The sequence below is a fragment of the Canis lupus genome, chromosome 7 (genome assembly GCF_011100685.1).
Source record: "Canis lupus familiaris isolate Mischka breed German Shepherd chromosome 7, alternate assembly UU_Cfam_GSD_1.0, whole genome shotgun sequence".
In the NCBI taxonomy this organism is placed as follows: domain Eukaryota; kingdom Metazoa; phylum Chordata; class Mammalia; order Carnivora; family Canidae; genus Canis; species Canis lupus.
This window is the reverse complement of record NC_049228.1, coordinates 6,124,512-6,151,198: the sequence shown is the minus strand read 5'-3', so window position 1 is coordinate 6,151,198 and position 26,687 is coordinate 6,124,512. Positions and strand designations below refer to the sequence as shown.

General features: G+C 38.1%; 1 protein-coding gene and 1 non-coding gene across 12 annotated transcripts; both read right to left on the bottom strand.

Annotated features, from left to right (window-relative positions):
* Positions 1–230: 230 nt before the first annotated feature.
* CD55 (CD55 molecule) lies at positions 231–26,118 on the bottom strand. Of its 11 annotated transcripts, none has more exons than XM_038542016.1 (12): positions 25,954–26,118; positions 24,202–24,384; positions 22,628–22,819; positions 21,903–22,002; positions 20,737–20,822; positions 16,985–17,173; positions 12,972–13,082; positions 12,114–12,179; positions 9,052–9,072; positions 4,315–4,384; positions 2,191–2,296; positions 231–1,287 (listed from the first exon to the last, which is right to left on the bottom strand). In XM_038542016.1, exons 1-11 carry the CDS (start codon positions 26,045–26,047, stop codon positions 2,194–2,196), a joined length of 1,215 nt encoding a protein of 404 aa, XP_038397944.1. In that variant the 5' UTR covers positions 26,048–26,118; the 3' UTR covers positions 231–1,287; positions 2,191–2,193. The 11 variants fall into 11 exon arrangements, 8 of the variants coding, with proteins under 8 accessions (XP_038397944.1, XP_038397945.1, XP_038397941.1 ...); XM_038542017.1 differs by having other exon boundaries at positions 13,023–13,082; XR_005361852.1 differs by lacking the exon at positions 4,315–4,384.
* LOC119872782 lies at positions 19,318–19,419 on the bottom strand. Its single transcript, XR_005362798.1, has one exon. It is a non-coding gene; the product is annotated as a U6 spliceosomal RNA (small nuclear RNA).
* Positions 26,119–26,687: the final 569 nt, after the last annotated feature.

The following is a 26,687-nucleotide window of genomic DNA, read 5'->3' as shown; positions in this document are numbered from 1 at the left end:
TTGCCCTTAGGGAAATCAGTAACAAGTGACACAACTCTAATGTGAGAATATGACATGCTTGAGAAAGTACAATAACGTATAATTTAAAAGTAACTGAAAGTGATTCACACCAGGAGAAGCAGAGGACAGCATTCTAAACTACTTACGGGAAGCAGGAGAAGGATTTCTTATTTAAAAATAAATTTTTTATTCTGAGAAAATAAATTTCAAATACTACATGAGACCAAAAATTGCGATCAATTATTTATTTCTATTTAGGGAAAATAAATTTTTCTTTACATATATTCTTGAACTTTTCTTCCTATACATGTAAAACCAATTCATTCACCAACATAAATAAATATAAATAAATTAATCTCAATATTACAAAAGATTTACAATTTGGCTATGAACATCTCACTTCAGAAAGATACACCCTTTTCTCATGTTAATATCATAACATCTCTGGATATTTTTAAAGACATTAAGTCAATAAAGATACCTTTCATGCTTTCATAGGGGTCTTTCTCCAAGTGAAAAAAAAAATTGTCCTAAAACAAAATTATAGCCAATCCATCTTACTTACAAGTGAGAGGCTAAGTCTTGTTGTGGTACCTGTACTTGTGTGACAAAGAAGGAATTATTTCTTCATTCTATGTTCTTCCTTTGTCCCCAACTAACCCAAGAAAATCAACTCTTGGGTCATAAGCATGTTTTTCCTTTAGGATATTTTGCCACCCCATTCAGACTCATTTTAATGGAATAAGAAAAGATGAAAGTGCCCTCCAGTCAAGTGTTATTTTATAATAGGATTCATCTCTTTTTGGCAAGTTTGCTCAGAAGAGACTGATTTTAGATTTTTTGTTTGTTTGTTTCTTTCCAATATCCAGTTACTGTTTTTAATTTTCTTTGTGAACAAAATAATGTACATATCTAGTGGGGAAAAATGATATTTTCTTTTCTTCATGCTTACATTCTAAGTATGAACAAACCTCTACACTTTCCTACACTTTTAGGAAAGTAATCACTCTAAATCTTGCAAGTTGTTCTATTGGTTTGGGAGTGTCCAAGGACAGATTCACTTCTCCTTGCTTTGTTGATGTTCCTATGCCCCTTAAAGACAAGGATAGTATGCAGAATGAAGAGCACTATTCCATTTATTTCGTCCACTCCTTCAGAAAGGTCTAAGAAACTAGAAATATTCTGCATACTTGTGTGCACTTTCTTCTTAACTCTTCTTCGGATAAATCAGCTAGCCCATGGTAACTAGCATCACAAACAAGACTGTCAATGTTACACATGCATGTCCTGAAAATTAAAAAAGAAAAGTAAAATCAAAATAAATTTATTGACTGATGATACACATTAATCTTTTGGTTACCATGTATGATAAATGGAATGGATGTATGGAAATTATGGAATGGATGTATGGATGTATGGAAATTAATCGGTTAACATGGCATGCAAAACAAATGCAAAATTAGTAAGTTATCCAATCTCGGCCAGTGTACATTCTAGGGTTTAGTAGCTAGAGTAACAGCGATTAAAACAGGACACTTGAGTTTTTCAGTTTCTTGAAATTAAGTGGCCAAGTTAGAATCAATTCAGATACTTCCGATTAAAAGTCAATGAAGACCCCCGACATGGGCAATAGAGAAAAGTATCATCAAAAGACACCTTGAGGAAGACACCTAGAATGTTTCCTAGATATGTTTCTATTAAGTTATTTTTGCGTCATAATTTTGTGTAACATGAAAGGGATGTAAAATCTATAAACATGACTTATAAAAGATACCATAAAACAAATCTCAATATTTCCTATATACTGGAAACTCTCAAAGCCACCAAGCAAAAAGGAGAAACAAATACAATAAAAGCAAATCATCTCATGATGCAAAGTCATAATGAAGGCATTCCAATTTGCAAGCCCTAATTTCTTCCCCAAATATTTGTGGCATTACTAACATCTAATCATTTCAATAAACTGAGTGCAAAACGCAAGATGAGATGATGAATGAAGAATGGATGACATGTCATGCTAATGAATGATCCAATCTGTTAGTCATTCACTCAACAAAGAAAAACCAGTATGACAAGATAACAGAGGTCTGGGCCCCTATTATTCTTGAACAGTCATGGATAAATCCTGTACCAGCTGTGGTGATGGAGATTTTGCAAGACACAGAAGTGTGACTTTATAAAACCACATACTTTTTATAATTTAGCAGAAGGTCTTACTTCTGAGGCATCACCAGTCACAGTTAAATTTTGAAACACAGCACTGAATGCTTTGCTGTTTTCATGAGGGTAATAAGAGCTGAATAGTAGAGAAGGAAAACACTAATTGAATTACATAATTTTAACTTCGATCAAAAAGCAGTATCAGCATTTCCTTACAATCACATCCCTTTTATGAACTAAAACATATGCAAACCCAACATTTCTAAAAAAAAGCAAATCCTTTGATAGGCAAACAAAGGATCACCCGATGAAGGTACACCTTTACATCAACTCTCTTCCCTGTCCCTATTCAGATCCAACTTTTAGTTATATTGGTATGAAATCAGGAGCATAACCAGGAATGTACGAAGTTAGCTCTTAACTTCAACCGCTTTTATTTCCAAAACAAGGCAAGTGGAGTGTTTTTTAAGTGCACATGAAAAAGGCAAATACTTTCTTAGGGGTTAGCACAAATTTCCTCTGACTCCGAAATAGAGGAATTCAGTTTACTGCGAAACCCCAATAAAATTCAAAACAAATATTCCATTCTTCTACATTTCAACACTTTCCATCCCAATGGAACCATCATGGCCAATTATTTTACCGAAAAGTGTGTAAAGAAACTGAAACCACCTGGAGAGGGCCCCCTGAGCTCCACATTCCAACCAACCCGCCTCACCTACCAAGCCACAAAGCACTAGCTCTGGAAGGTAAACCCATAAAGTTCTAATTCAAAAGGAGAGCCAGAACAAGGGCAAGGAAGTACATAAGATGAGTGCTTTATTTTTTTTCCCACGGTAGCTTTGCTCAAGCATCTGTGCCAACTTAACTCACTTTATATGACTCTGAATTCTGTTTGTTTTTGGTGGACTCTAAGCCACATTCTTAAAGTGTTTCTGAAAAATCCGAAATTAACATATTAACTTAGATAAGTTAATACTGTATAAATTAATGTACTTTACCATATATAGCATCTAAAACATTTTATTGACAGTAAACACGTATCTATTTAAAAGCTCACAAAGCCCAGGACGCAATGGCCAGATAGTTTTACTGTAAGTCCGAACCATTTAGTGACTTAAAGAATATTTACATACTTTAGCTCACAACAGGCTTAAATAATATTGTTAAGAAGAAAGGTAAGAGTACAGAGGGTAAAAAGTAGATAGCTCACATCACTTCTTAAATTAAAACAGGCCATTTAGTAACAGCAGTAGAGTCATTTTTAATTAATGAGAAATAATAGACAGGCATTAGGGCAGTTCAGAAATAATTCAAGTTTATATGAACTCTACACTAAGTTTTCTGAATAGTAAAATACATGAAACAGAGGAGGATCCATTTAAATAAATCCTCTGTCTACAGGATATGTCAGAGCCAATTATGACATTATCCTAACACACGCACGTTGAATGCAGGTCAGATATTTCAAATAATACTGATTTTTTTTTCTATGTGTTGCTGTTTTACCATCTGATGGCTTTCCAGGTACTAAGCAACAGTCTACCTTCTTCACAGGTGGCAGCTCATTTGATCCTTACTACAATCCCCTGAGGTAGGTGTTCTATTTGCCCTACTTTACAAATAAGGAAGGAGGCATCAGAGCAGTGACGTTGCCCGTTTTCACCCCGCACAGGTGATTCCTGTGAATCCCAGGAGGATTCAATGCAAATGGTCAAGCTCCTGGGCCTGCCCTCTTAACCACTGTTTAGCTGTTCTGGCGTGTTTTAATGAATACAACCCAGAAAAAGGCCGAATCACAGGCAATCTGACAAGTCTGTTAGAGGCTGATTTTTTCCCCAGGTTTTTGGCTTCTGTGTAACACACAGATACTACCAGAAATTGTACTGAGTGGGGAAAACAAGGTGAGTTGATTAATTGATGGCTTTCAAATCGTTTTCCTTTGAAACGTTAAAGTCCTTGAATCTACTGAAGAAGTAAAAAATGAAAAAGACAAAGTCTGTTCACCTAGGGAATTACAGAGAAAAGGAATCAAGAGATAGGATGTCAAAAAATACAATTAAGCTAAGAAAATTATGGTCGGATAAAGTGTTAAGTTTTACTGGAAAGAAGCTGAGAATACATTTTTTTTTAATTATCAGAATTTCTGCTCACCCTGATTTTCCATAGTGCCAGAAAATTTTGATTATAATTAGGATAACAATTACAGTACCAGCAACAAGTCCTTGAGGGGGGAAAAGATTTGGTAACACAGTTAATAGAAACATGAGCAAATAAATATACAATGCAGTTTCACAATGACAAACACACTGGTAACAAGCCAAGTTAAAGAAAAACAGGAGACAGGAATTATATTCTGTGTGTGGCTTTCTTAGGTCACAAGTTTGACAGTAAAAATTACATGCTATTTATCTTGCTTTCGGTAAAAGAAAAATGAAATAAAATATTTAAAACATCATCATGTTCAAATAAAATGTTTCTAACTGGTTGGGGAGAGGCTTCTGAAGTATTTCAGCCCCACCATGCTCAATTTTAAATGCTTTTTGATCATTGATCATTCCAATATGATGACTGTGTAATGTAATTTTAGGACTAGAAGGTTTCTTGGAGTTCACTGTCATTGTGTAGATGAGTAAACTGAGTCTCAGAGAGGTGAAGGCTACATATGTGGTTAATGGGGAAGCCATTTACTCTGTTCCTAGGAAAGATAAGAGCTGTAGGCATTTTGCCATCACAGGAAAGGTAGTATCACCTGTGCATGGAGGCTAGCATATGTTTTGCTTACAGAATATGCTGTTCAGTGTTTAGTCTGTTGTAGATAAAATTTCATTTAGGAAAGCTAACATTTCCTTTTAAGATCAAATGCACTATTTTGAGTTGAATGACAGAAAAATAATTGGTCAAATAAGTTGGTCAACAATAATTTTTACAGCTTGATTTTTGACACACCATCTTTCTTCTCCAAATACACCCTTTCCCCATACCATTCTTTGTCTCCCTTTTCCTCCCTACTCCACCCCACAAAGTCCTTGAGCTCTATTCTTTTGATCTGTATTGCAAAGGAAATTACACATGACACCAGGAAAACAACGGAAGCTGATGTGACCAAATCCCAAATTGGTTCCAAAATCAGCAAAAACACACATACCACACAATTGCATTGTCATAGGGATACATGATGGAAGAAAACAGCTATTTCTACAGCAGGTTAAGTTTTTACAGTATTTTACCCAATCAATTTCTTTCACTGATCCCCTAGCTCCAGATTGTTAGCTTGGAAAGACTGAATTCATAAAATAAATCATGGCTCCTCAAAAATTTGGGTTTTTTTTTTCCCTTCACCACTCCCATGAATGCCATCATTTTCAATGATTGTAAGACCATCCCATTTTCAATTTGAATGATAAATGAAGATCGAAAAGTTTAAAGTGACCCAAAGTATCTGGATGACAGAACTAAAATCTTATTCTTAGAACACTGACCAGCAGATATATGTAATTCTAGAAGAATATGTGCAGAGACTGATGTTTTCACCGGAAACTAGGTCAAATACAGAAATATGAGAAACAAGATTCTACATAAATGATTCCTCAGTAAATTAATAAGAGTATTACTTCTCAAATTATAAACAAAGATATCTTAGTGTATAAAGGCAATAGCTATGATCTCAAAATTTACTTGGTATCTATGGAAAACCAACCCAAGTGATTCAGTCTCATTTTAAGACTTATGACTTAGAATACGTGAGGCAATGGAATTATGATTATGATACCAACATTCTGAATCATTAATTGAAGAGCTTTTAGGTAGGAAAATTATATAATTTTAGAAAACAGTTTTCTCCAACTAAAAGGAGTATTTTAACAATGTTCCTCAATAGGGTGATATTTACAATGTTTAAAACACTATAAAGAAAGCCGTTTGTCACCTTGTATCTCATTACTCCAGTAACTAGAACAGTACTTGGCAAACAGTAGGAAGTGTTTAGAAAATATTTATTATTAAATAGCATTGAATAATCTTTTTGCAGATGAGAAAACTGAGATCAAAAAAGGCTATGTTGAATAGTTTATCACCAAAGAAAAAGTGATTTCTAATCCCAGGTTCTGGACACAATTTTAATTGTTCATAGTATGCTCAATAAAAACACCTGAAGGTTATTTGAATACCATTTATGTTAAATGGGTACTAAATTAACATGTACAGTATCCATCCCCATTCCTGAAGAAACCAAGTCAGAATTCCACTAAAAGATCTGATATTAAGGATTCTATTTCTGAAGAAATGTGGGTTTGTCCAGTCACTTCAAAAGATCTCACTTATATATATATAATAAAGTGGAAATGCAGTTCATATGCAAAACTAAAGAAGCTGTTAATAGGTTGTTCTTCCTTATAATCCTATTTAACCTAATAGAATAAAGGAACTGAGGTCTGTAGACAGTGGAGGTCACACCAGAAAGAGTCTTTTATAGAAGGGAAAAAAAATGTGCTTGAGTAAACCTTAAGTTTTCCGATTTATAAATGACAATTCAAGACTACTTCCTTAGCAACACCCATAGGACCCTTAAAGGGTTTTGTTTTTATCACTGGATTTTCTGTGCCTCTATATTTTTTAAGTGCGGGAAATTCAAATGCCTCTCTGGCCAGCCTAAGCAGATCAATGAAAAATTATATGATTATGTTATCTTATTTCTTAACTTTGAATTAAGCTTCAAAGACTTTAAAGAGGGATCATAAATGAGAACATGGAGAGTCAGAAAGATTAAGTTCAATCATCTGGGTTGAATAATTACTAAATTAAAAACAAAAACAAAAACCAACAACCAACAGGATTCAAGGCCCGACTCCAAAACATAAGCCTGTCTTCTATACAATGTCAGCATAAAAAAAATCAAAAAACAGAAATAAAAGCAAAAACAAAATACAACTATGTGAAGCATGTACTCTCAATGGGGGTAGGAGTATCCCAAAGGGGTGAAAAAAAATCTTACTTTTTTAAGGTATAAAGTATAGATATACATACAGACTATAAATAGATTTACAGTATATCAATGGTAGTAAAATTTCATGGTGGGGGTTATTAGGAAAAAAAATGTCTAAGAAGTTCTGTGAGGGGGAGAAGGCAATAAAGAAAAAACTATTTTTGAGAAACACTGGTACAGAGTCCGCTGAATGGATAGCTTTAAACCTCACAATAAAGTCTTCACTTACGTGGCAAACAAGAAAGTTCTGAGATTAGTCTCTTTCTTAGCAGAATTAAATAGGAAAAATTCAAATACTTCCAAAGTTCTAGTGTCATCCACATTAGTCACTAACATTGCAAGGTAATCAAGAAAAGCAATTTCCTTGCAAGTTGAGTTTGCTTATCTTCCAAATGAAAAAAAAAAAGGTGGCAGGAATAAAAGGCGCAGCATAAGGAATTTTGTTAACGACATCGTAATAGCATTGTATGGTAGCAGACGGCAGTACAAGGGTAGTGAGCACAGCATAGTGTATATACACTTGTTGAACACTATGTTGTACACCTGAAACTAATGTAACACTGTGTGGGTGGCAACTACACTCAAATTTCTAAAAAAAAAAAAAAAAAAAAAAATTGATAAAAATAAAATGAGAAAAGTTACCCAATTCACAGAGTAAACTGAAGAAATAAAGATAATTTTTAGGTTCATATTTTACAAGTATGGGATCCCAAAGAAAAATATTGCCACATGTCTGATGTAAGAAAAGGGAAAGAGCTCCTCTTTATTTTTGAGCACAAACTGGAATTACAACTAACTCTAAGGGAAAGTTTCTGGGAAATCACATAATACATACTTCAAGAATTTCAGAGAAAATAAACACCTGAAACCTTCATTGGATGCCACTGCGCAGGCGAGAAAAAGCCCATCCACTAAACTTATCGTTGTTAATATTAAATGATGAAATCATGAAGTTTTCATTTAGAATACATTTATTTCTATTTAAAATATCAAACAAACAAAGTGAATTCCAACTGTTCAAACCTTCCAAGATAAGTATTTTAGCTAAGGAAAAGTTCATTCAAAATATAAAAGAACTATAAATAATAATACGAAAATACTACTCTCAGCTTCAGCCCCTTGTGTCATTCATGCATACAGCAATAGGCAACTTTAGCTTATAAGAACATAATTTAAAATATTCACTTTTTTAGGAGTATATTTTCTATGGACATTATTTATTAACATGCCAACTTAGCTGTATTGCTTCTTAACAAACGCTTCTTTCACCGTCTTCTTCGGGGGTTATTCATCTTCTTGTTAAAATGTGTACCATCAAATAATATATTTATGAACACTCAAAAAAGGGCTGGAATAAGGGCTAGAAGAAATCGCAACACAAATATGTCCTCCTATCTATAACAACAGAATAATTTTAAAGCTATCTTTGCTTTAAATCACAGACAGGGAAAGGAAGAAGAAGAGGATGCAATTAAAGGTAGCATTCCGGTTTATTTGGAAGAGAAGTGAAGGAGTAGTTTGCGATTACTTATAAAATATTTGAGGCTTAAAAACTGTATTGATAACTGCCTCCTTCTTCTTGTTCTTTGGCCCCTAGAATGATTATGCATTGACACCATAGGCATTCAATAATACTTGACTGGCTGGCTAAATGACTTTAAGTCACCCTAAAATTACCTTGGAACAAGAACATGGTTGGAAATACTTAGGAATATACCGAGTACCTAATGGTGTCCAGCAAATATGTCGATAAAATGCATTTACCTTTCTTCTCTTTGACACCTTTAAACATCGCATTTTAATAGTATTCTTAAGACACTTAAAAGACAACATTCTCTTCCAGGGATATGGACTGTACAGCCCACAGTAATGACAATTCCTTTTAACTGCCGAAGAACCAAACTTACCAGTTGTAATGGTGCTAGCACCTGAAGAAGAAAATAAAAGAAAAAAAAAGAATTACAAAAAAAACCCAATAAATTTAAAGTCAACAATTTGCTAGCAATTTAACATATATATCCACAGAATGTACTTGTTCAAAAGTAACTCAGATTTTCATAGCTGAAAGAAATAATTGTAAATAAATTTATGAAAAATTATATGTTAACTTAATCCAACAACATATATACCAGTATCTATATCTATTCAACGGAATCAACACTATAAATATGAAACATGATAGAGAGTTAGTGAATACTGAAACACCATATAATTCAGTTATATGACTTGATGGCAAGAAACAAGTTTGAAAGCTTACAGAGTAAATAACTACAATCCAATCCCATGACCAAGAAGCTATCAGAAACTGAGGTCTCTCTCAGCAGACTCTATCAAAAGCTCAAATTACCATAGCACGTTAATTTTTACACCTTTCGAGGACTATGGAAGTGCCACTGCAAAATAACTTTCAAATAAATATATTGATAATAATACGCTGCTCTCTTAAGTAGTGAACAGATTTACTCAAAGTACCACTGAGAACAAGGAGATATTATGCAGCAGAAAAACCAAAGAATTTGGAGCCAGCAAATAGATGTTTAACTCCTAACTTTGTCCCTATAAGCTGAGCACTATATGAATCATACAAATTAATCTCTGAGCCTGTAATTCATCATCTATAAAATGAAGCCAGAAAGGTTTATTTTGCAAAGTTGGCACAAGGACTCATGTCTAGAAATGGGAAATGCATGGTACACACCACTATGGCACATACCCAGCAAGTAGAAGCGACTTTCTTTTTCAATTTGAGCATAAAATAGTATATGATTTTTAAAGAATAAGCTAACTGCACAAAAGAGAGAAATCTGACTCCAAATATTGGTTGTATTTTCATCATAATTATTGACTCAGGTTTCGTTCATTTTTTTTCAGGTTTCATTTAAATTTGTTTGTCTTATACATGTATTTTTTTTTGCAGAAAGAAATAGTTCAACAAAGTACTGTAACAAATTTATATAAAGTGGAACTTATTTCTCTTTGCCTTGCTCCATGAAAAATCAGGTGTACTCATCGTAAAACCTTTAGGCCCAGGGAGGTCATAAAAATTGGAGAAGTTGGTAACCTCCTACGAGTGTTAAAAGTAATGAACTAGATCTAAAAGCGTCAACACAAGCTATAAAACCGATGTTGAGGGCCAAAAGTTAAGTCAGATAATGAAACATACAACATGCTGTTCATGTAAATCATAAAAAAATACAAAACAATATCATGTACTACTAATGGATACACGCATACAGCATAAGAATTAAAACATAGCTAGGATGCTTACGTACCAAGCTCAGGAGAGTCAGTGCCTTAGAGGGAGAGAAACGGAAGTGGCACAAGACATAGTATCTGTAATGTTCGAATTCTTAAGAAAAGAATGGCAAAAAAAGGCTTCAAGAGAACAACTGTGAAATGAATGAAATCCCTATGAAGATATGGTCATAATGTGTAAAACTATTTTTAAAAACTTTAAAGAGAGGGCAACCTGGGTGGCTCAGTGGTTTAGCACTGCCTTCAGCCCAGGGTGTGATCCTGGAGACCTGGGATTGAGTCCCACGTCGGGCTCCCTGCATGGAGCCTGCTTCTCCCTCTGCCTGTGTCTCTGCCTCTCTCTGTCTCTGTGTCTCTCATGAATAAATAACTAAAATCTTAAAAAAAAAAAAAAAACAACTTTAAAAAGAGCTATAAAAAACCCACAGTGATTTGATGCCATTGAAGAATGAGCAAAAGCAGGCAGGAATGGCTTAAAGTTTCGTGTACATGCATGTACTTGGCTTTTTTATCTAAGGAATCAAGAAATAAAGGAAAGTTCAACAAGGATACAGGTGATGTTTCAAGCTCTTAAAAATTATCTGGGTGATGATGGTAAAACAGGGTTCATCATAGCAGTTCTGAAATTTGGACAAAATATGGAAAAGCAATAATCACAATGATTTGAAGGCACTGGTGGGGAAACTAAGAAGACAAGCAGAAGCTGGCCGAAGCCAAAAGAGGGAGAACCATATGCCATGAGGGAAGGCCCTCGGCCATGTGGCGTAGGGGGCAGAAGCCAGGGTCCTACTGGTTAGGGAAGTCAGAGGACGGAGTTCAGGATCATCGACAGAGCACCTGTAAAGTAAGGGGGCAAGTCGGAAGGGCTGCCAATATTTTATTTCTTGATGTTTGTAGTGGTTACACAAATATTTGCTTGAGAAAAGTTACTGAGCCATACATGGGTGCTTTATGCAGATTTTGTGTGTGTGTGTGTTGACTTCAACTAAAAAGTTAAACCAATTTTAAAGAAGTCTCTTCTGGCTCAAAGTCCTATTGAGATTTCCCAAAGAATTGAAAAAAAAAAAAAAAACAAGGGTGGGGGGTCTCTATAACAGGGAATAAGAATGTCTATAAAAATTTTGGCTCTATATTAGGCAAGTTAATAGACAAGGCAAGAACATCCCGGTAGCCTGAAGCAGCAGTCATCAGTAAGAAGGGTTTCATTCATTCACTCAAAGCGTATTTCTGAAGTCTACAGCGTATTTTACTCCACTTTTCTAAAAATTGTCATTTAAAGACCCTGTGTAAATATAAACTATTTCAAAGAATTCTGCATTTTCTGTTATTTAGAAGACACAGTTGACACGCTCTACCAAATCAGCGACTCTACGGAACCTAGAGAGATCCTGGAGCATGCTGAAGCAATGGGTCTCTATCAATAAACCGGACCCCGAAAATGACCATAAGGATGGTACATATTTGGTTCTCTGAAGGATCTTGAGGAACTCAAGGACTCCCTAAAGCTCAGATAAAGAACAGAGTTTCTTTGCCAAATTTAATGTAGCATTGTTTTCATGGAGCCCCACTCTTTTTATATATTATTACAGAATGTTTCACCCTCACATACTCCCAATCTGCCTCTGAAGAAAGTCAAGAGTGTTCATAGGAAAAACTCGTTCCACCATAGCACATTAGATCCCCACTCAGGAAAACCTGAGTAGTGTCAACTAACCTGAACCGGGGGTCCCTCTTCCTTTAGGTGTGCTGGTTGCTCTGGGAACAGCTGAACTCTGTTTTGCTGTAATATGAGCAAAGGTCAATCTTTTTGTTGTGTGGAGACCCTTAGTCGTTGGGGCATGTACAGCAGTGGACTTTTGTGTTGCTGGAAGGCGCTGTGTAAATGAAGCTTTCGTTGTGGTGGATTTATGGGTTGCTGGGATGGCCTGTGTAGCAGATGCATTTGCCATGATGGGATTCTGGGCTGCTGATGGGGTCTTTGTAAATAGAGCATTTGATGTGGAGGATTTTTTGGTTGTGGCTGAATCATTTCCTGTGGTGCGTTTCTGAGGAGTTGATGGGACCTTTGTAGCTGAAACATTTACTGTGTTGGGTTTCTGAGGAGTTGGTAGGGCTTCTGTAGCTGAAGAACTTACTGTGTTGGGTTTCTGAGTTGATGGGGCCTTTGTAGATGAAACATTTACTGTGTTGGGTTTCTGAGGAGTTGATAGGACTTCTGTAGCTGAAGAACTTATTGTGTTGGGTTTCTGAGCTGATGGGGCCTTTGTAGCTGAAATATTTACTGTATTGGGTTTCTGAGGAGTTGGTAGGGCTTCTGTAGCTGAAGAACTTATTGTGTTGGGTTTCTGAGTTGATGGGGCCTTTGTAGCTGAAATATTTACTGTGTTGGGTTTCTGAGGAGTTGACAGGACTTCTGTAGCTGAAGAACTTATTGTGTTGGGTTTCTGAGGAGCTGATGGGACTTCTGTAGCTGGAACGTGTGCTGTAGTGGTTTTCTGAGGAGTTGATGGGGACTTTGTAGCTGGAACATTTATGGTGGTGGGTTTCTGAGGAGCTGATGGGACTCTGGTACCTGGAACATGTGCTGTAGTGGTTTTCTGAGGAGCTGATGTAGCTTTGGTACCTGGAACATTCGCCGTGGTGGATTTCTGAAATCCTGGTGTGACTGTAGAAGTCTGAGAACCTTATGTGGAAGAAAAATGTTTAAAAAAATTAGCTAAATAATGCTGTCAAGTTAAGACTTAGGAACAATTTGCTTGCTCTAGGACTTCTCTCTTTCTCTCCCACAAACACCCAAATACAAATATGACATTTAGGAAACCAAGTCTAATTGTGATTTTCCCAGGGAACTGAAACGATGCATTGTTTTTACTTGAATATAAATTATACCTGTGGCCAACTAAAGTAGGTTTACACCAAAGTAGTAGTACTGAGGTTCTTAAGCTGTTTTCCGTGTAAAGAAAAGAAGCCAAAGTCAGAGTTGGTGGTGATCTCATTCTGCGACACACCCCAAATTAAGATATTTTCTCTCACAAAATGTTTTCCTTTGCTCATGCCAGGACCGAAGAACCAGATATAACCGCTGGGCAGGCAGAGATAATCACAGCATGGTTCCTTTTTCTAATGTTTTCAGGACATGTAAGTGACCTTGGGAACTTGTTCTGTTTTGCTTCTTTTTTTAAAAGTAATACAGTTGACCTGAATAAAATAACTCTTTTTCCCCTTGTGGCGGATGCCAACTTTACACATTTGAGTTTAGTCCCTCAAGGGACTATAAGACTACAGATCAGCGAACAAACCTCTCAAGTGAACTCGGATTAGGATCCTATTCTGAAAATCACAAATCTAACCATTTAGTACAATGTTAGCTCTTCAGTGCCTGTTGGTTATTGGGGTTGCTTACAAACTCCCTTCTAGGGCAGCTGAGTAGGGCTGCATTTCACCACACACTAGAGACGGTTGAGAATTTCTCTAATCCCTCTGAGCTTTATCATTTCTCATGGGTGCAATGAGGACAAAAACAAAGCAAATTTGAGAGCATGATGGTAAGGACTGAGAGAAATAACGGAGGTAAGTCATCTCACACAATGCCTGCCCCTGGAGCAACCCATTTTACCATTCAGGTGTGCCACCACCAGCACTGCCCGCGCATATTCTGCTCCACGTACCCAGGTGCTGTGTCACTTATTTCTGCTTCCCGAATCTACCTCTGAGGACGGTGGAGAAGTGATAACTCACGTAAAACACCTGGCCAGAAGCACAGCCCTTAGGCACGCAGACAATGATGGATGGTAATATTAGGGTAGGATTTTATATGGACTCTTCCTCTAAGATGCTCATATATAACATTGATTCTGTGTTGCACTAGGCTGGTTCTCATTTTTGGTCCAGCAGACTTACATGCTACCATAGTTTATGTTTCCTGGAAATGGCTCTTCCAGTTGTCTTTTTTGGTTTTTGATGTCTAGTTTAATTCCATCACCATTGGCGCACTCCAAACTATTTCAATCTTCCAAACCACATCATGATTTAGAGCCCAGCATATGGTCAGTGGTCCATGTCACTTGAAAATTTTTTTTCCATCTGTCCTTATGGGGCTTCCTTATGTCCTTATGACTCTTAGCATGTCAATTTTTAAAAAGTTTGACTGTTGCTTCTATAGTCTTATTGATTTTTGGTTGCTTATTCTAACAGCTATTGAAAGAGGTATGTAGAATTCTCAAACTATAATCATGGAATTTGTCTATTTTTCTTTCTGTCCGTTTTTTTGTTTTTGTTTTTGTTTTTGTTTTACATGTGGATGGAAGCTTTTTCTCGAGTGTTCATAGATCGCAGATCGTGATAGATTCCTGTTGGATGGACCCCCTTTATCATTATGAACTGTCATATCTTAAAGTATTCTTTGATATTAATAGAACTGGCACCAGCTTCTTTTTTCTTTTTGGTAACTGTTTGCAAAGTATATTTTTCCATCCTTTACTTTTGACCATTCAGTGTTTTAATCATTAAATTGTGTCTCTTGTAAACAACGAATAGGTCTAATCTGTGTAATCCAGTCTGACTCAAATTACACTTAGTGTAATCTGAGTTTGAGTACACTACACTTACACTTGAGTAATCTTACTCAAATTACACTTAGTGTAATTACTGATGTAGTTGGGTTTATATTAAACACCTGACTATTGGCTTCCTCTCCCACTCATCTATTTTATGTTTCTCTTCCTCTCTTGTTTCCTTTTGGATGAAGTATTTATTATCATTCCTTTGTTAGCTTATGATTTATACTTTCTGTCACTATTATTTTCCTGGCAGCCCTAGTGATTACAGTAGGTATTAGAGGATAAGTCAATTATGCAAAGTAACAATTTTACAACCTTTTAGTATTGCCAGAGGCTTTTAACTTTTAAATTCAATTGACCTCTTTCTGCCTTTTGCTCTGATGCTATTATATACTCGTACTTGACATACAAGTCAAACCCCAGAAGACACTGCATTTATCATTTTGTACAGTCCATATTCGTGTACTTTGCTAGTGTGCTTCATTTCCTCTTGCATTTTCATGTTTTTCTTGGGATTATTTTAATTCTACTTGAAGGAATGCCTTTACTTTGTCATTCTGTGCAGGTCTGGTCTGCTGGTGACAAGTGCCCTTAGTTTTCATATGAGAATATCTTCATTTTGCATTCAGTTTTAAAGGACATATTCATTGGGTAAAGGATCCTAGGTGAGCAGTCATTTTCTTTTCTTTAACTTGAAGGATTTCTTCTTATTGTCTTTGGCTCCATAATTTTTGCTGAGAAGTCTATGATCAGTTTTAGCGTTGCTCCTTTGAAGATAATGTGTCTTTTTGTTGCCTGCTGCTTTTATCACTATTTTGAGTTTCCAAAATTTTTGCCATGAGATATGCCAGAAAGTGGTTTTATTTTTATCCCTGAGAACCTCTGGAATGGGTTCATGTATTTGGAGCATTCTATTATCTCTTGGAATACTTCTTTTTTTTCATTCTGTTTATCTCTCCTCTTAGCTAACCTATGTTAGAAGAGTTTCACATGTCTCAAATAACTCCTGAAATGTTATCTATACTTTACATTTTTCTTCCCTCTTTGTGCTTCTGGGCATTATTCACGAACCTTCCTTTCGGTTCCTAATGCTGTGCCCTAATCACTGTTAAACCTATGGTGCTCTTTGTTTCAGATTTTAGATTTTTCAGTTGTAGCATATCTACTCCATTTTCATAGATTCCAGTTCTTTGTTGAAATTCTTTATTTCTTTTTTTCCTTTAATACCTTAAACATATTAATCACTTATCTTAAAGTCCTCGTCTGTTAACTCCATTATCTGGATCTCCTTGATCTGGATTTATCTTCCCCTGATTTGGTTATAATTTCTTGCTTCTCTCCAGGTCTAGTAACTTTACTTTCCGTTTTATACCCTTCTGCATGATTTTAATATTACTTCACTGTCTATGTATACCATTTATAACAAAAAACTGACTACATTCACAAATTCATGCTAACACAATTCTAAGTATAATTATAAAAGCAGCATTTGCTCGAGTCACACTGGCATTCACATATAACATTGCGTAAACAAATACCACCTGCTAGGGTCACTATTTCAATCCCTCACCTTAGTCTAAGCGTCCCTCACAACTGAATAAAATAAACCATACATACAAAAAGTTTCCCTCACAACTATTAATAAAATTAACCATTCATATAAAGCACCTTTTGTATGAATATTAACTTACTGAATGTGATCTGGAGAAATGGCAAATTTAAGTGAACTTACTAAAAATGTGAGACATATTATGTGTGTGTGTGTATCATATGCTATATGTGTGTATTTATATATTCATACATTTTACATTACCCCATGTTTTCCATATCAGTGGTTCCTCCTTCCTTGGAAATCACAGACCCCTCTGAGAATCTGATGAAATAGTACCCCCCCCCAGAAAAATGCAAATATGCATATGTACCACATTTTACATTCATTTCTCAAGGAGTTCATAGAATCTGTGTAGTCCGAGTATAGACCAAAAGGTAAAAATAAAACAAAAATACAACTATGCAAACTCATTACCTCTGCATTCAGGTGGCGGGCCGCTCCATTCTCCTTGATCATCTTTAACAGTACAATAAATAGAGTTCTCTCCAATCAGGGTGAAGCCGATCTTACACTTATATTTTACAGACTGTAGATACACATAAGTCTTCTGTGGATCATAAATTAATCCATTGCTAATTTCTGGTGGATCTGGACAAAAAATCTCTTTAAAAAAATCCAACATAGTTTATATTAATAAAACTGCCAATTACTTACTTTAATAAGTTAGGACTACAATATGTTAGATAATTTGTTTAAAAAATTAAAAAATCTACCATTTCTAAATTCAGCATTATCAACCAGAGAGCTTAGAAATACCTATTAAGTAATGAGTAGTGTGTTTGGAGTTTTGGATACAAATGGTATAAAACATGAATGCTAATTTTGAGATCAAAGTATAGAAATGAGATTTAGGAGGAGCCTAGTGGCTCAATTGGTTAAAAGTCTGCCTTTGGAAAAAAAAAAAAAAGTCTGCCTTTGGTTCATAATCCTGGGGTCCTGGAATTGAGCCCCATATTGGGCTTCCTGTTCAGCAGGGAGCCTGCTTCTTCCTCTCCCTCTGCCTGCCACTCTCCCTGCTTGTGCTCCCTCAATGTCTCTCTCTCAAACAAATAAATAAAATCCTTTAAAAAAAAAAAAAAGATTTGGAACATACATGTAAAGCAAAAATTGTAATAAAGTCCTCACACATTACATACCAAACTGTGTAAGAAAAAGCAAATACTGCTGGAGTTCAGAGGTGAAAGCAGGGCAGAGATTTTTTAAGGAGGAAATGGAACTTGAGTTTAATACTGAGCTATACCCAGGACACCTGGGTGACTCAGCGGTTGAGTGTGTCCGCCTTTGGCTCAGGACATGATCCCAGTCCTGGGATCGAGTCCCGCATCAGGCTCCCTGCAAGGAGCTTGCTTCTCCCTCTGCCTATGTCTCTGCCTCTAAATAAATAAATTAAAAATCTTAAAAAAAAAAAATACTGAGCTATACCCTTCTGCTAAGAGGGCAGAGAAAAGGGCATTGCTCTGCATTCTGGAGGGAAATGATGCCAAAATAAAAGGAGCCTAGAAGTCACATGGCATACTTAGGAAACAGGAATAGATCATTTGAACAGAGCAAAATATCTAAAGTATCAGGATTACATTTTGACTTTCAGGATAAAATTTTTTAAAGCAAATATTGACTCACAGTCTTTTACTTAAAGTAAACTTATTGAGCAAGAGGTATAAGTAGAGTGGCTCTAGTCATACCTGGCAGTAGCCCTGATAAAAAATGCAATGGCTCACACTGTCTAGAGGCAGGAAAGCAATGTGATCACTTGTGGACATCAAATTTTGTTACATCGAGTGGCCTTAAGTATCCAGAGAATACCAATAAATGTTTAAGTTACTTTTAGGCCACTGATCAAAGCAAGGAGCAAGAGCAAATTAATCTGATTTACACTGGGCTAGGGTGCATGATGACTACACATCACCATCAGTACAGTTCAGAGATTTTCTGAGTACCTATTTTCTGAGTACACCTACCAGGCATTGTTCTGTAAACAGAATTGCAAAACTAAATAAGATATTAAGTCCTAGGTCTTAAAATAAAGTGACAAAAAGATTCAAAGATTTTCATTTTAATACAAAATAGTGAGGCTTATCATAGAAGTGTGCACCATGGCGTAGAAAGAGATAAGAACAGTTAACTAGAGGGGAGGTCAAGGAGAGCTTCTAGAAGGAGTACCAGAGCAAACCCTTAATAAGGGGGGGAAAAAAAAGGAGAAACAAGGAAGAAAAGAAAAGCTAAGCAAAGAAGGGGTTGAAGGACATTCCAGGCAGAGGTAGTAGCAGGAGGAAAGATGTAGGGCAGTCTGCGTGGGTAGAGCATAAAGTGTGAGGGCAAGACATAAGCGTGAAGTGGGTAGACCATGGCTACCCTTGTATGCTTTACTAAGGAGTTTAGGCATTGTAAGTGACGAGGAAGAAGCTTGAAGAAGGAAGAGATAAGCTGCATCTGTATTTCAGATGGATCCCTTTGGGTAGAGTGTGGATGAAAAATTAATGGAGCCCAAGAACGGAGGATGGGAGCCACTGCAATCAGTGTCACCCTTGAACTCAGGCAAGTGGGACTCGTGCCCCAGCTCCCACACTTTAGAGGTCATGCTGTGCCCCTCCTCTCACTGTGCTTCTCCCTACCACGTAGGGTATCTGCAGGGCTGAAGGTATGCTCACTGAGAGCTCCTCCTCCACCTCATTGTAAACCATGCTCTAGGAACTGATCCTCCGAACTCCCCCTGCAGAGCCTGAAAGGGTCCTTTCTTCTGATCCATATATATTTTTTAGTATTACACAGATTTGCAGGTCATCCTTGAGCAAGGGCCATGCTAATCTTCTCTGCATCGTTCCAATTTTAGTACATGTACCACATGGTCCAGATTGTTGAGAATGGCCTATACTGCTAACGTGTACACCCGTAGCCCAAAATTCAGTGTCGTGGGGGAAAAGGTCTCAGGGTCCATGACTTGGGCGTGGAGGGCAAATTGTCCATTTACACGCATCAGAGACCTCACAGAGCCAAAAGGGGGTACCTATTTGAGTAAGTTTGCTGTCCAAACTTAACTTTAGTATCACTTACAACATCCCTTACTAAATGGTGGAAGTGAGAAAAGTGCATAGTGAGGGGTAACAGTGAAAATTTCAAAGTAATAATGATAAGAAAACGGAGAAGTAGCAGACATAAGAGGGTAGAGCGCAAGGTGGCGGGCCATGTGGGGGTGTACTTGGGTGTGACCAGCTTACTCCAGCTCTTTGTTGGCAAGACTTCATTTTATTTGTCTTCATATCAACTGACCCCATACATACATTTCCTACCACAGTGTATCAATCAAGACGTGCTTAACAAATTACACTAAGTCTATCCCACTTTTCTGCTCCTCAAAACACCAAAAACTTGACCTGAGCAGTAATTTTAGCAAAGATGGGAGACATAATGCCTACATTTTTAAGTTGTTGCATTTTTTTTCTATTAAGAAAAAAGAAGTATGTTACACATATTTTACTCCTCTCTATTTTCAGGAGACCTATGTCTCTCATGGATAGAAATTTGACTGGGTACATACATTTATGATACTATTTCTATGCCCTATCTCCCTCTGAGAAGATTCTCAAGTCCAGAAATAATATTTCTTCTTTATTGTGTAAACTTATTTCTCTAATGATGAAAAATAAATCACACCTCAAAACATGTATAATTAGCTCAGTTCATAATCCTAAAAGAGGCAACTCTGGGTCCTGGAAAAATGATGGGTTTGAAGTCCAGAGATCTGGGTTAAATGCCTTCTCCTGCCACTTATCTTGGGATGTAGGGTCAGATGAAACAGACTCTCTGATCAATAGTATTTTAATTCATAAAATTAGGAATTATGAAGAAAGAAAACCCCTGCATCTATTTTGCTTGACTGTTAGAAGGAAAGGTAGGATAATAAATGACCAACCACAATACACACCTGTTTGCTGTGTATTTTTTTGTTTTGTTTGTTGGGTTTTTAAAATCCTGTATCTTCACAGCTAATAAATTAAGAAACACTACTGATAAAGATCTTTAAATTAGCTAAGACGCTTTCACCTTGGAAGGTGAGGTTACTCCAAATACACAATGTGGATAATTTTTAATGAGAGAAAGTAATTTACCATTGATTATTCAGCCTTATAACCAGAGTGCTTAGGGTTTTTTTTTTTTTTCAGTCTTACCTTGGCATTCCGGCAACGGATCACTCCACTCAACACTGTTGTCTGCGAGGACACAGTAACTAGAAATTGCACCAACTAATCTGTATCTAAAGCAATGAAGGGAGAAAAAAAGTTAGGTCCCATCCACATGTTTGGCTTCCCTGAAGTTCTCCAAAATATCATCCTAGAATATTTACTCCACCAGTAGATGGAGACAAAACAATGGTTGATCAAAGTTCACGCAGGAGTTAATAGGAAAAGAAAAAAATTAAATTTAAAAAAGGTGATATCCAAAGGATAAAGAAATGCAAGATATGCAACACATTTTTTATTTGGGTGGGCCCACATGAGAAAATGTGAAAGCGTTTTTGAAACATTTTAAAGTGCCATAGATGCTTGAATATTTTATATTTCCGAGTTCTAAAAGATCAACACAGGCTTCATAGAATAGTAGAATATATTTGTATTTTAAGGCTCAAAGTACTCCCCAAATTTAATATTAATCATATGAACCATGCAAACATCTCTGTTTTGTACAGGAGATGCATGACACTGATATTTTTAGTTTATAAAGAGCAGGGACACAGACACACGGAGTAAAATATCATAATTCAATATGCAGATATTTAATGAGAAAATGAACATAAAGTTTCCAGCAGTCTCTGAGACAGATATTGATGATACCCAGAGTGAGTTCCTTTTCCCTACATAGAGAACTGAGAAAAGACCTCAGGTCAGAATGACATTTTCATACTAGGAATAAATGTTTTTAACACATAATATTATATAACAAGCAGTTTGTATACAGAAAAAAAAATATGCAAATTCACTGTTAGGTAAAGTAAGGATTGGTTTCATTTGAACACTTGAAGGATTTAATTTCCACAAGTGCCAACATATTATAAGGTTTTTCCTTTACTAATCAAATTTAAAATTTTTTAGTGAATCATATATGTACCGAAATCTAACAATTGAGAGAATTTGGTGATATAAGAAATTGTCCTTTCTTGTTCCATTTTATTAAATTTAACCATGATGAGCTCATGATGAAAGATCTTTGAGCAGAGGAATTGTTTTATTGAGACTAGCTTGTAAACACTGATCACAAACCTAAAAACTTCAGTCTTAAATCCTATTTTTAAATTTGTTAAATATAGAGTATAAGTGTGTAGCATGCCAAAACTTACCCCACATTACACGAGAAGGAGATAGATGAACCAAATAATATGTCATTTGGTATAGTGACATGACCATGTCTTAAACCTCCAGGATTAGGACATGATTTTTCTAGAAGAGAGCACAACTTGATTTTTTTTTCATTAAATTATCAGGCCCTTCTGTGCAAATTCATCATCTGAACTACTGACATTTCATATCCCTAGACTTTTAAAATCTTGCCTTTGTTTTGTAGGTTTCAAACAAGGCACCATATTTAGAACATATGCTTATTATATTCTAAGTACCCTTAAACTAATTAAATGTGATATCTGTGAGTGAATTGATACTCCTATATCACAAGAAATTAGTTTGCAAAAAAAAAAAAAAAAAAGAAATTAGTTTGCCTAATTTAAAACAAAATTATAGAATTACTCTGATGGCTCTTTTCAAAATAATTCTAGGGAATCCCTGGGTGGCTCAGTGGTTTAGCACCTGCCTTTGGCCCAGGGCGTGATCCTAGAGTTCCAGGATCGAGTCCCACATCAGGCTCCCTGCATGGAGCCTGCTTCTTCCTCTTCCTGTGTCTCTGCCTCTCTTTCTCTTCTGTGTCTTTCCTGAATAAATAAATAAAATCTTAAAAAAAAGACTCATTCTAAATAATAATATGCACACAAAGATTTCTAGCATGAATGAAAGAAGAAATACTGTTTCCCCAAATACCATATGATTAAGAATACTCTAAAATTATACTCACTTTTACAAAATTCATCTGGCTTGGACCACTTAAAATTCTTCAGGCAAGTTAGTTTTTCTGAGAGAGAATAGTCTCTTCTGTAGCCTGGACGACATTCATATTCCACAACAGAACCCTCCGGGAAATAATTCTGTTGGCTGAAAGACTTTTTGAGAGTTGCAAAAAGTAGCCTGGTTGGAACATCACAGCTACCTAAAGGCATTAACAAAAGCAACAGCATAATGAATATTACCTTATTTTAGAATCTAGGTTTAATTATCCAGAATTGTTTGGTCCTTATGTCACCTTTTTCTGTACTCCTTTGTACATATTTGGTATTTAACTATATTCATATCACTAGGACATTTAGAGTGCATCAAGCATATTCAAATATATACTTCTATTTTCTACTTAGTAAATTTGGTACCTAGATATCACTATGCCAACAATTCAGGAAATATATATAACCCATTTTAATTGCCAGGTACAGTCTTGGCACTAACCTTTGCCTGCCCTATGGAGGGAGAGGTGAGACAAGAACTAGTATTTCCAGACCCTGGGCTAACGTCCTGAATAACAACAATAACAGTAAATAGTAATAGCTAATATTTATCAAATACTTCTAAATGTTTTCTACATATCAACTCATTGAATCCTCACAACAACCCAGAAGGCCATGGATCTCATGAGCTAGTGGTATACATACAAGTATTTACAAATGGTAAATATCTGGGCAAATGTGGCTTTGTAGAGGCGTGCTATAGTGGATGGGACGTTGGATTTATAGTCCAAAGGCTCAAGTTTGGACCCTGGTTCTCCTGTGTAAGACCTCTGATCTCAAGAAGTTACTGATCTCTGGAGGATGATTTCCCCAGACTATTTCCATACTGAAAAATGGGGGTTAGAGTCCTTATTCCACTCATGGGGTTGTCTGGAGGAGTCAATGGAGTAATATATGTAGAAGAGTTATAAACTCTACAACATGATACATGTGCAAAGGCTTAAGTACTTCAACCCACTGCCTTCTCTCTAACCAAAAAGTTAAAGCTGATTTCACACCTGGTTTCAAAAAATACTTGTGGCAGTTTCAGTATTTACTCTACTTTGTATTCCCCAGGTTGTCCAAAGCTGGAAACCAAGTCTTATCTTTATGTTTACTCATATGTGTCAAAGTTAACACAAGACTATGCATCTAATGATAGATTTTTGAGGAAAACATAGAGAACTTTTTAAAATGCCACCATGGAGTTGTATTTGGTAAGTGAAATGAAAATGAAATTTAAGAACACAGAAGACCTATGTTAATGTGTTGCAAGGTGATTGCCAAACATATTCATAGATAATTTACTCCCTAAGTCGTACTTATTGTTTATTTTCTCTATTAGTTCAGGATGTACAGCATCGGGGGATAAAAAAAACAACAGGAAAAAAAAAAAAAAAAACCCAAGCCTGTTAATGAAGCAGCAGGACCTATTCTGGGAAGTAATGTAGTCAATTAGCCGTGGTGTGAAGTGCCAGGTATACCCTGGGGTTTCATAATGCTTGAAAACTATCAATTACCAGTCACTCTTCTACATACAAAATTAAGAACTTACGGTTGCAAAATTCGGCCACCTGTGACCATTTGCTGTCGAGGCAGATCACGGAGTCTGATTTGCCAGGAACTTTTACAAAGCCTTCATTACATTTGTATGTTACTGTGATGTTTTCAGGAAAACTGTCGCGATCTCCCAAAATTGGTTGGGCATTAGGTACCACTGGGGGAAAGGTGCAATTACCTAAAGAGGAAAAAAAAAAAAATCACCAAAAAACAGAACTGAAGGAAATAATACTTGTCAGTTCACAGCAACATTTCCTTTTCCAAGAGGAGTTAGGGAAGCAGCCAGGGCTTCTGATGCACGTGTTACATCCCCTCCCAGTGCAGGAAGGACACACCAGAAACTTGCCGGGCTGCCTGTCTTGTCATCAATTCAGCACTAAAATAAAGACAGAATCAAGCCCTCCTTCTCATCATTATTATTTTTTGAGTGGTTTCGAGTTGATCTCCACATTGGTGCTGTTGCTGAGCCCACAGGAAAGACAGATGCCCCCATGGACGTTACACCTGGAAGGGGAGGCCTGCGCACTTGCAGCGGCCTGTGCAGCACACAACCCGACTCCTGTTTAAAAGGTGAGGGTGGGAGTCCCCAAAGATACAGATGCAGTGAAATGCCAGGACACCTGCACCCCGATGTTCATAGCAGCAGTGTCCACAATAGCCAAACTGCGGAAGGAGCCTCAGTGTCCATGGAAAGGTGACTGGATACAGAAGCTGTGGTCTATGTATACAACGGAATATCACTCGGTCATTAGAAACGACAAATACCCACTATTTGCTTTGACATGGATGGACCATTTCATCCATGGACCATTCCAATACCATGGAGGGTATTCTGCTGAGTGAAATAAGTCAATTGGAGAAGGACAAACAGTATATGGTCTCATTCATTTGCGGGATATAAAAATTAGTGAAAGGAAATAAAGGGGAAAGGAGAGAAAATGAGTGAAAATATCAGTGAGGGAGACAGAACATGAGAGACTCCTAACTCTGGGAAATGAACCAGGGGTAATGGAAGGGGAGGTGGGCAGGGGGTGGGGGTGACTGACTGGGTGACAGGCACTGAGGGGGGCACTTGGCAGGATGAGCACTGGGTGTTATATGTTGGCAAATTGAACTCCAATAAATAAATATATATATTTTTAAAAAAGTGAGGGTGGGGGCGCCTGGGTGGATGAGCCGTTGAGCATCTGCCTGTGTCTCTGCATGACCCTGGGCATGACCCTGGGGTCCTGGATCGAGTCCCACATCAGGCTCCCCACAGGGAGCCTGCCTCTCCCTCTGCCTGTGTCTCTGCCTCTCTCTGTGTGTCTCTCATGAGTAAATAAATAAAATCTTAAAAAAAAAAAAACAATAAAAAATAAAAGGTGAGGGCGGTCAGCCTCTTGGCCTCCCGCCCGTAAAGGTGTGTTGGGGGACCGGGGATCCCTTTCTGAGCCCTGCGGTGGGGCTTGCAGGTGTTTGGCCCTCGGGCTCCTGAAGCCCTGCAGGCGGGGATCCCGCCCCGCAAGCCTCCCGCCCCCCCAAACTGCAGGTTAGCCGCGGGGATCCCGCCCGGCCCCGGGGGACCCCGCTCGCAGCGCCCCGGCCCGAGGGGGCGGAGGACAGGAGCAATCCACCTGCCCACATTCCTCACCCCCCACCCGGGTCCCCAGACTCCTCGTGGTCGCGGAGACGCGCCCAGCACCCAGCACCCAGCACCCAGCCCCGGGCTCCCCCGCGGGGCGCCCCCGCCCCCGCCCCCGCTCACCCCGCGCGGCAGGTGGACGCAGCAGCAGCAGCAGCAGCAGCAGCAGCAGCGGCAGCAGCGGGGGCGGCGGGGTCAGCGCGCGCGGGAGGCCCATGGCAGCGGGGACCCGCACCCGAGCGACACGGAGCCGCCGGCCGGAGCTGGAAGGAGCAGCCGCGTCTAGGCGGCCGGCGAGCCAGTTAAATTAGCGCCGGGGCGGGGCTGGGGCTCTGAATCACGGAGGGTGGGGCGAAGAGCAGTTTGCTCACAGCAGGTGCAGGGCAGGGCCAGGGCAGGGCCAGGGCGGGGGGAGGGGGGTGCTCCCGCCGCTCCCTGCCCTGGAGACCCCGGGCCCCCGCGGGGGGGGGGGGGGCAGCGGCCCAGGAGAGGGGCTCCCTGGCCAGACGCCTGGACCCGCCTTTGCTCTTTGCTAGAGTGGGGCCTGCGATGAGCCCCCATCTCAGAAATGTGAATATATCTGCTTTCCAAGTGAACAAAACACTGGGGGGCCCCCAGAGGAGGGGGGGTGGGGTGGCTCCAAGTGGCCAGGGCTTCGCTTCCCCGGGGGATCTGAATTAGGCGAAGAGGAAATTCGGGGCTCTTGAGAGCTGCCAGGCTGAGCAGAAGGTGCGGGGGACCTGGGAGCCTGAGAAGCAGTGTCCACCTGGGACCCCGGGGCCTGCAACTAGGGGTCAGATGCCATCGAGCAACGAGCAATCAGGAAACCCTAAGTGCCTGGCCTCTAAGCGCATGGC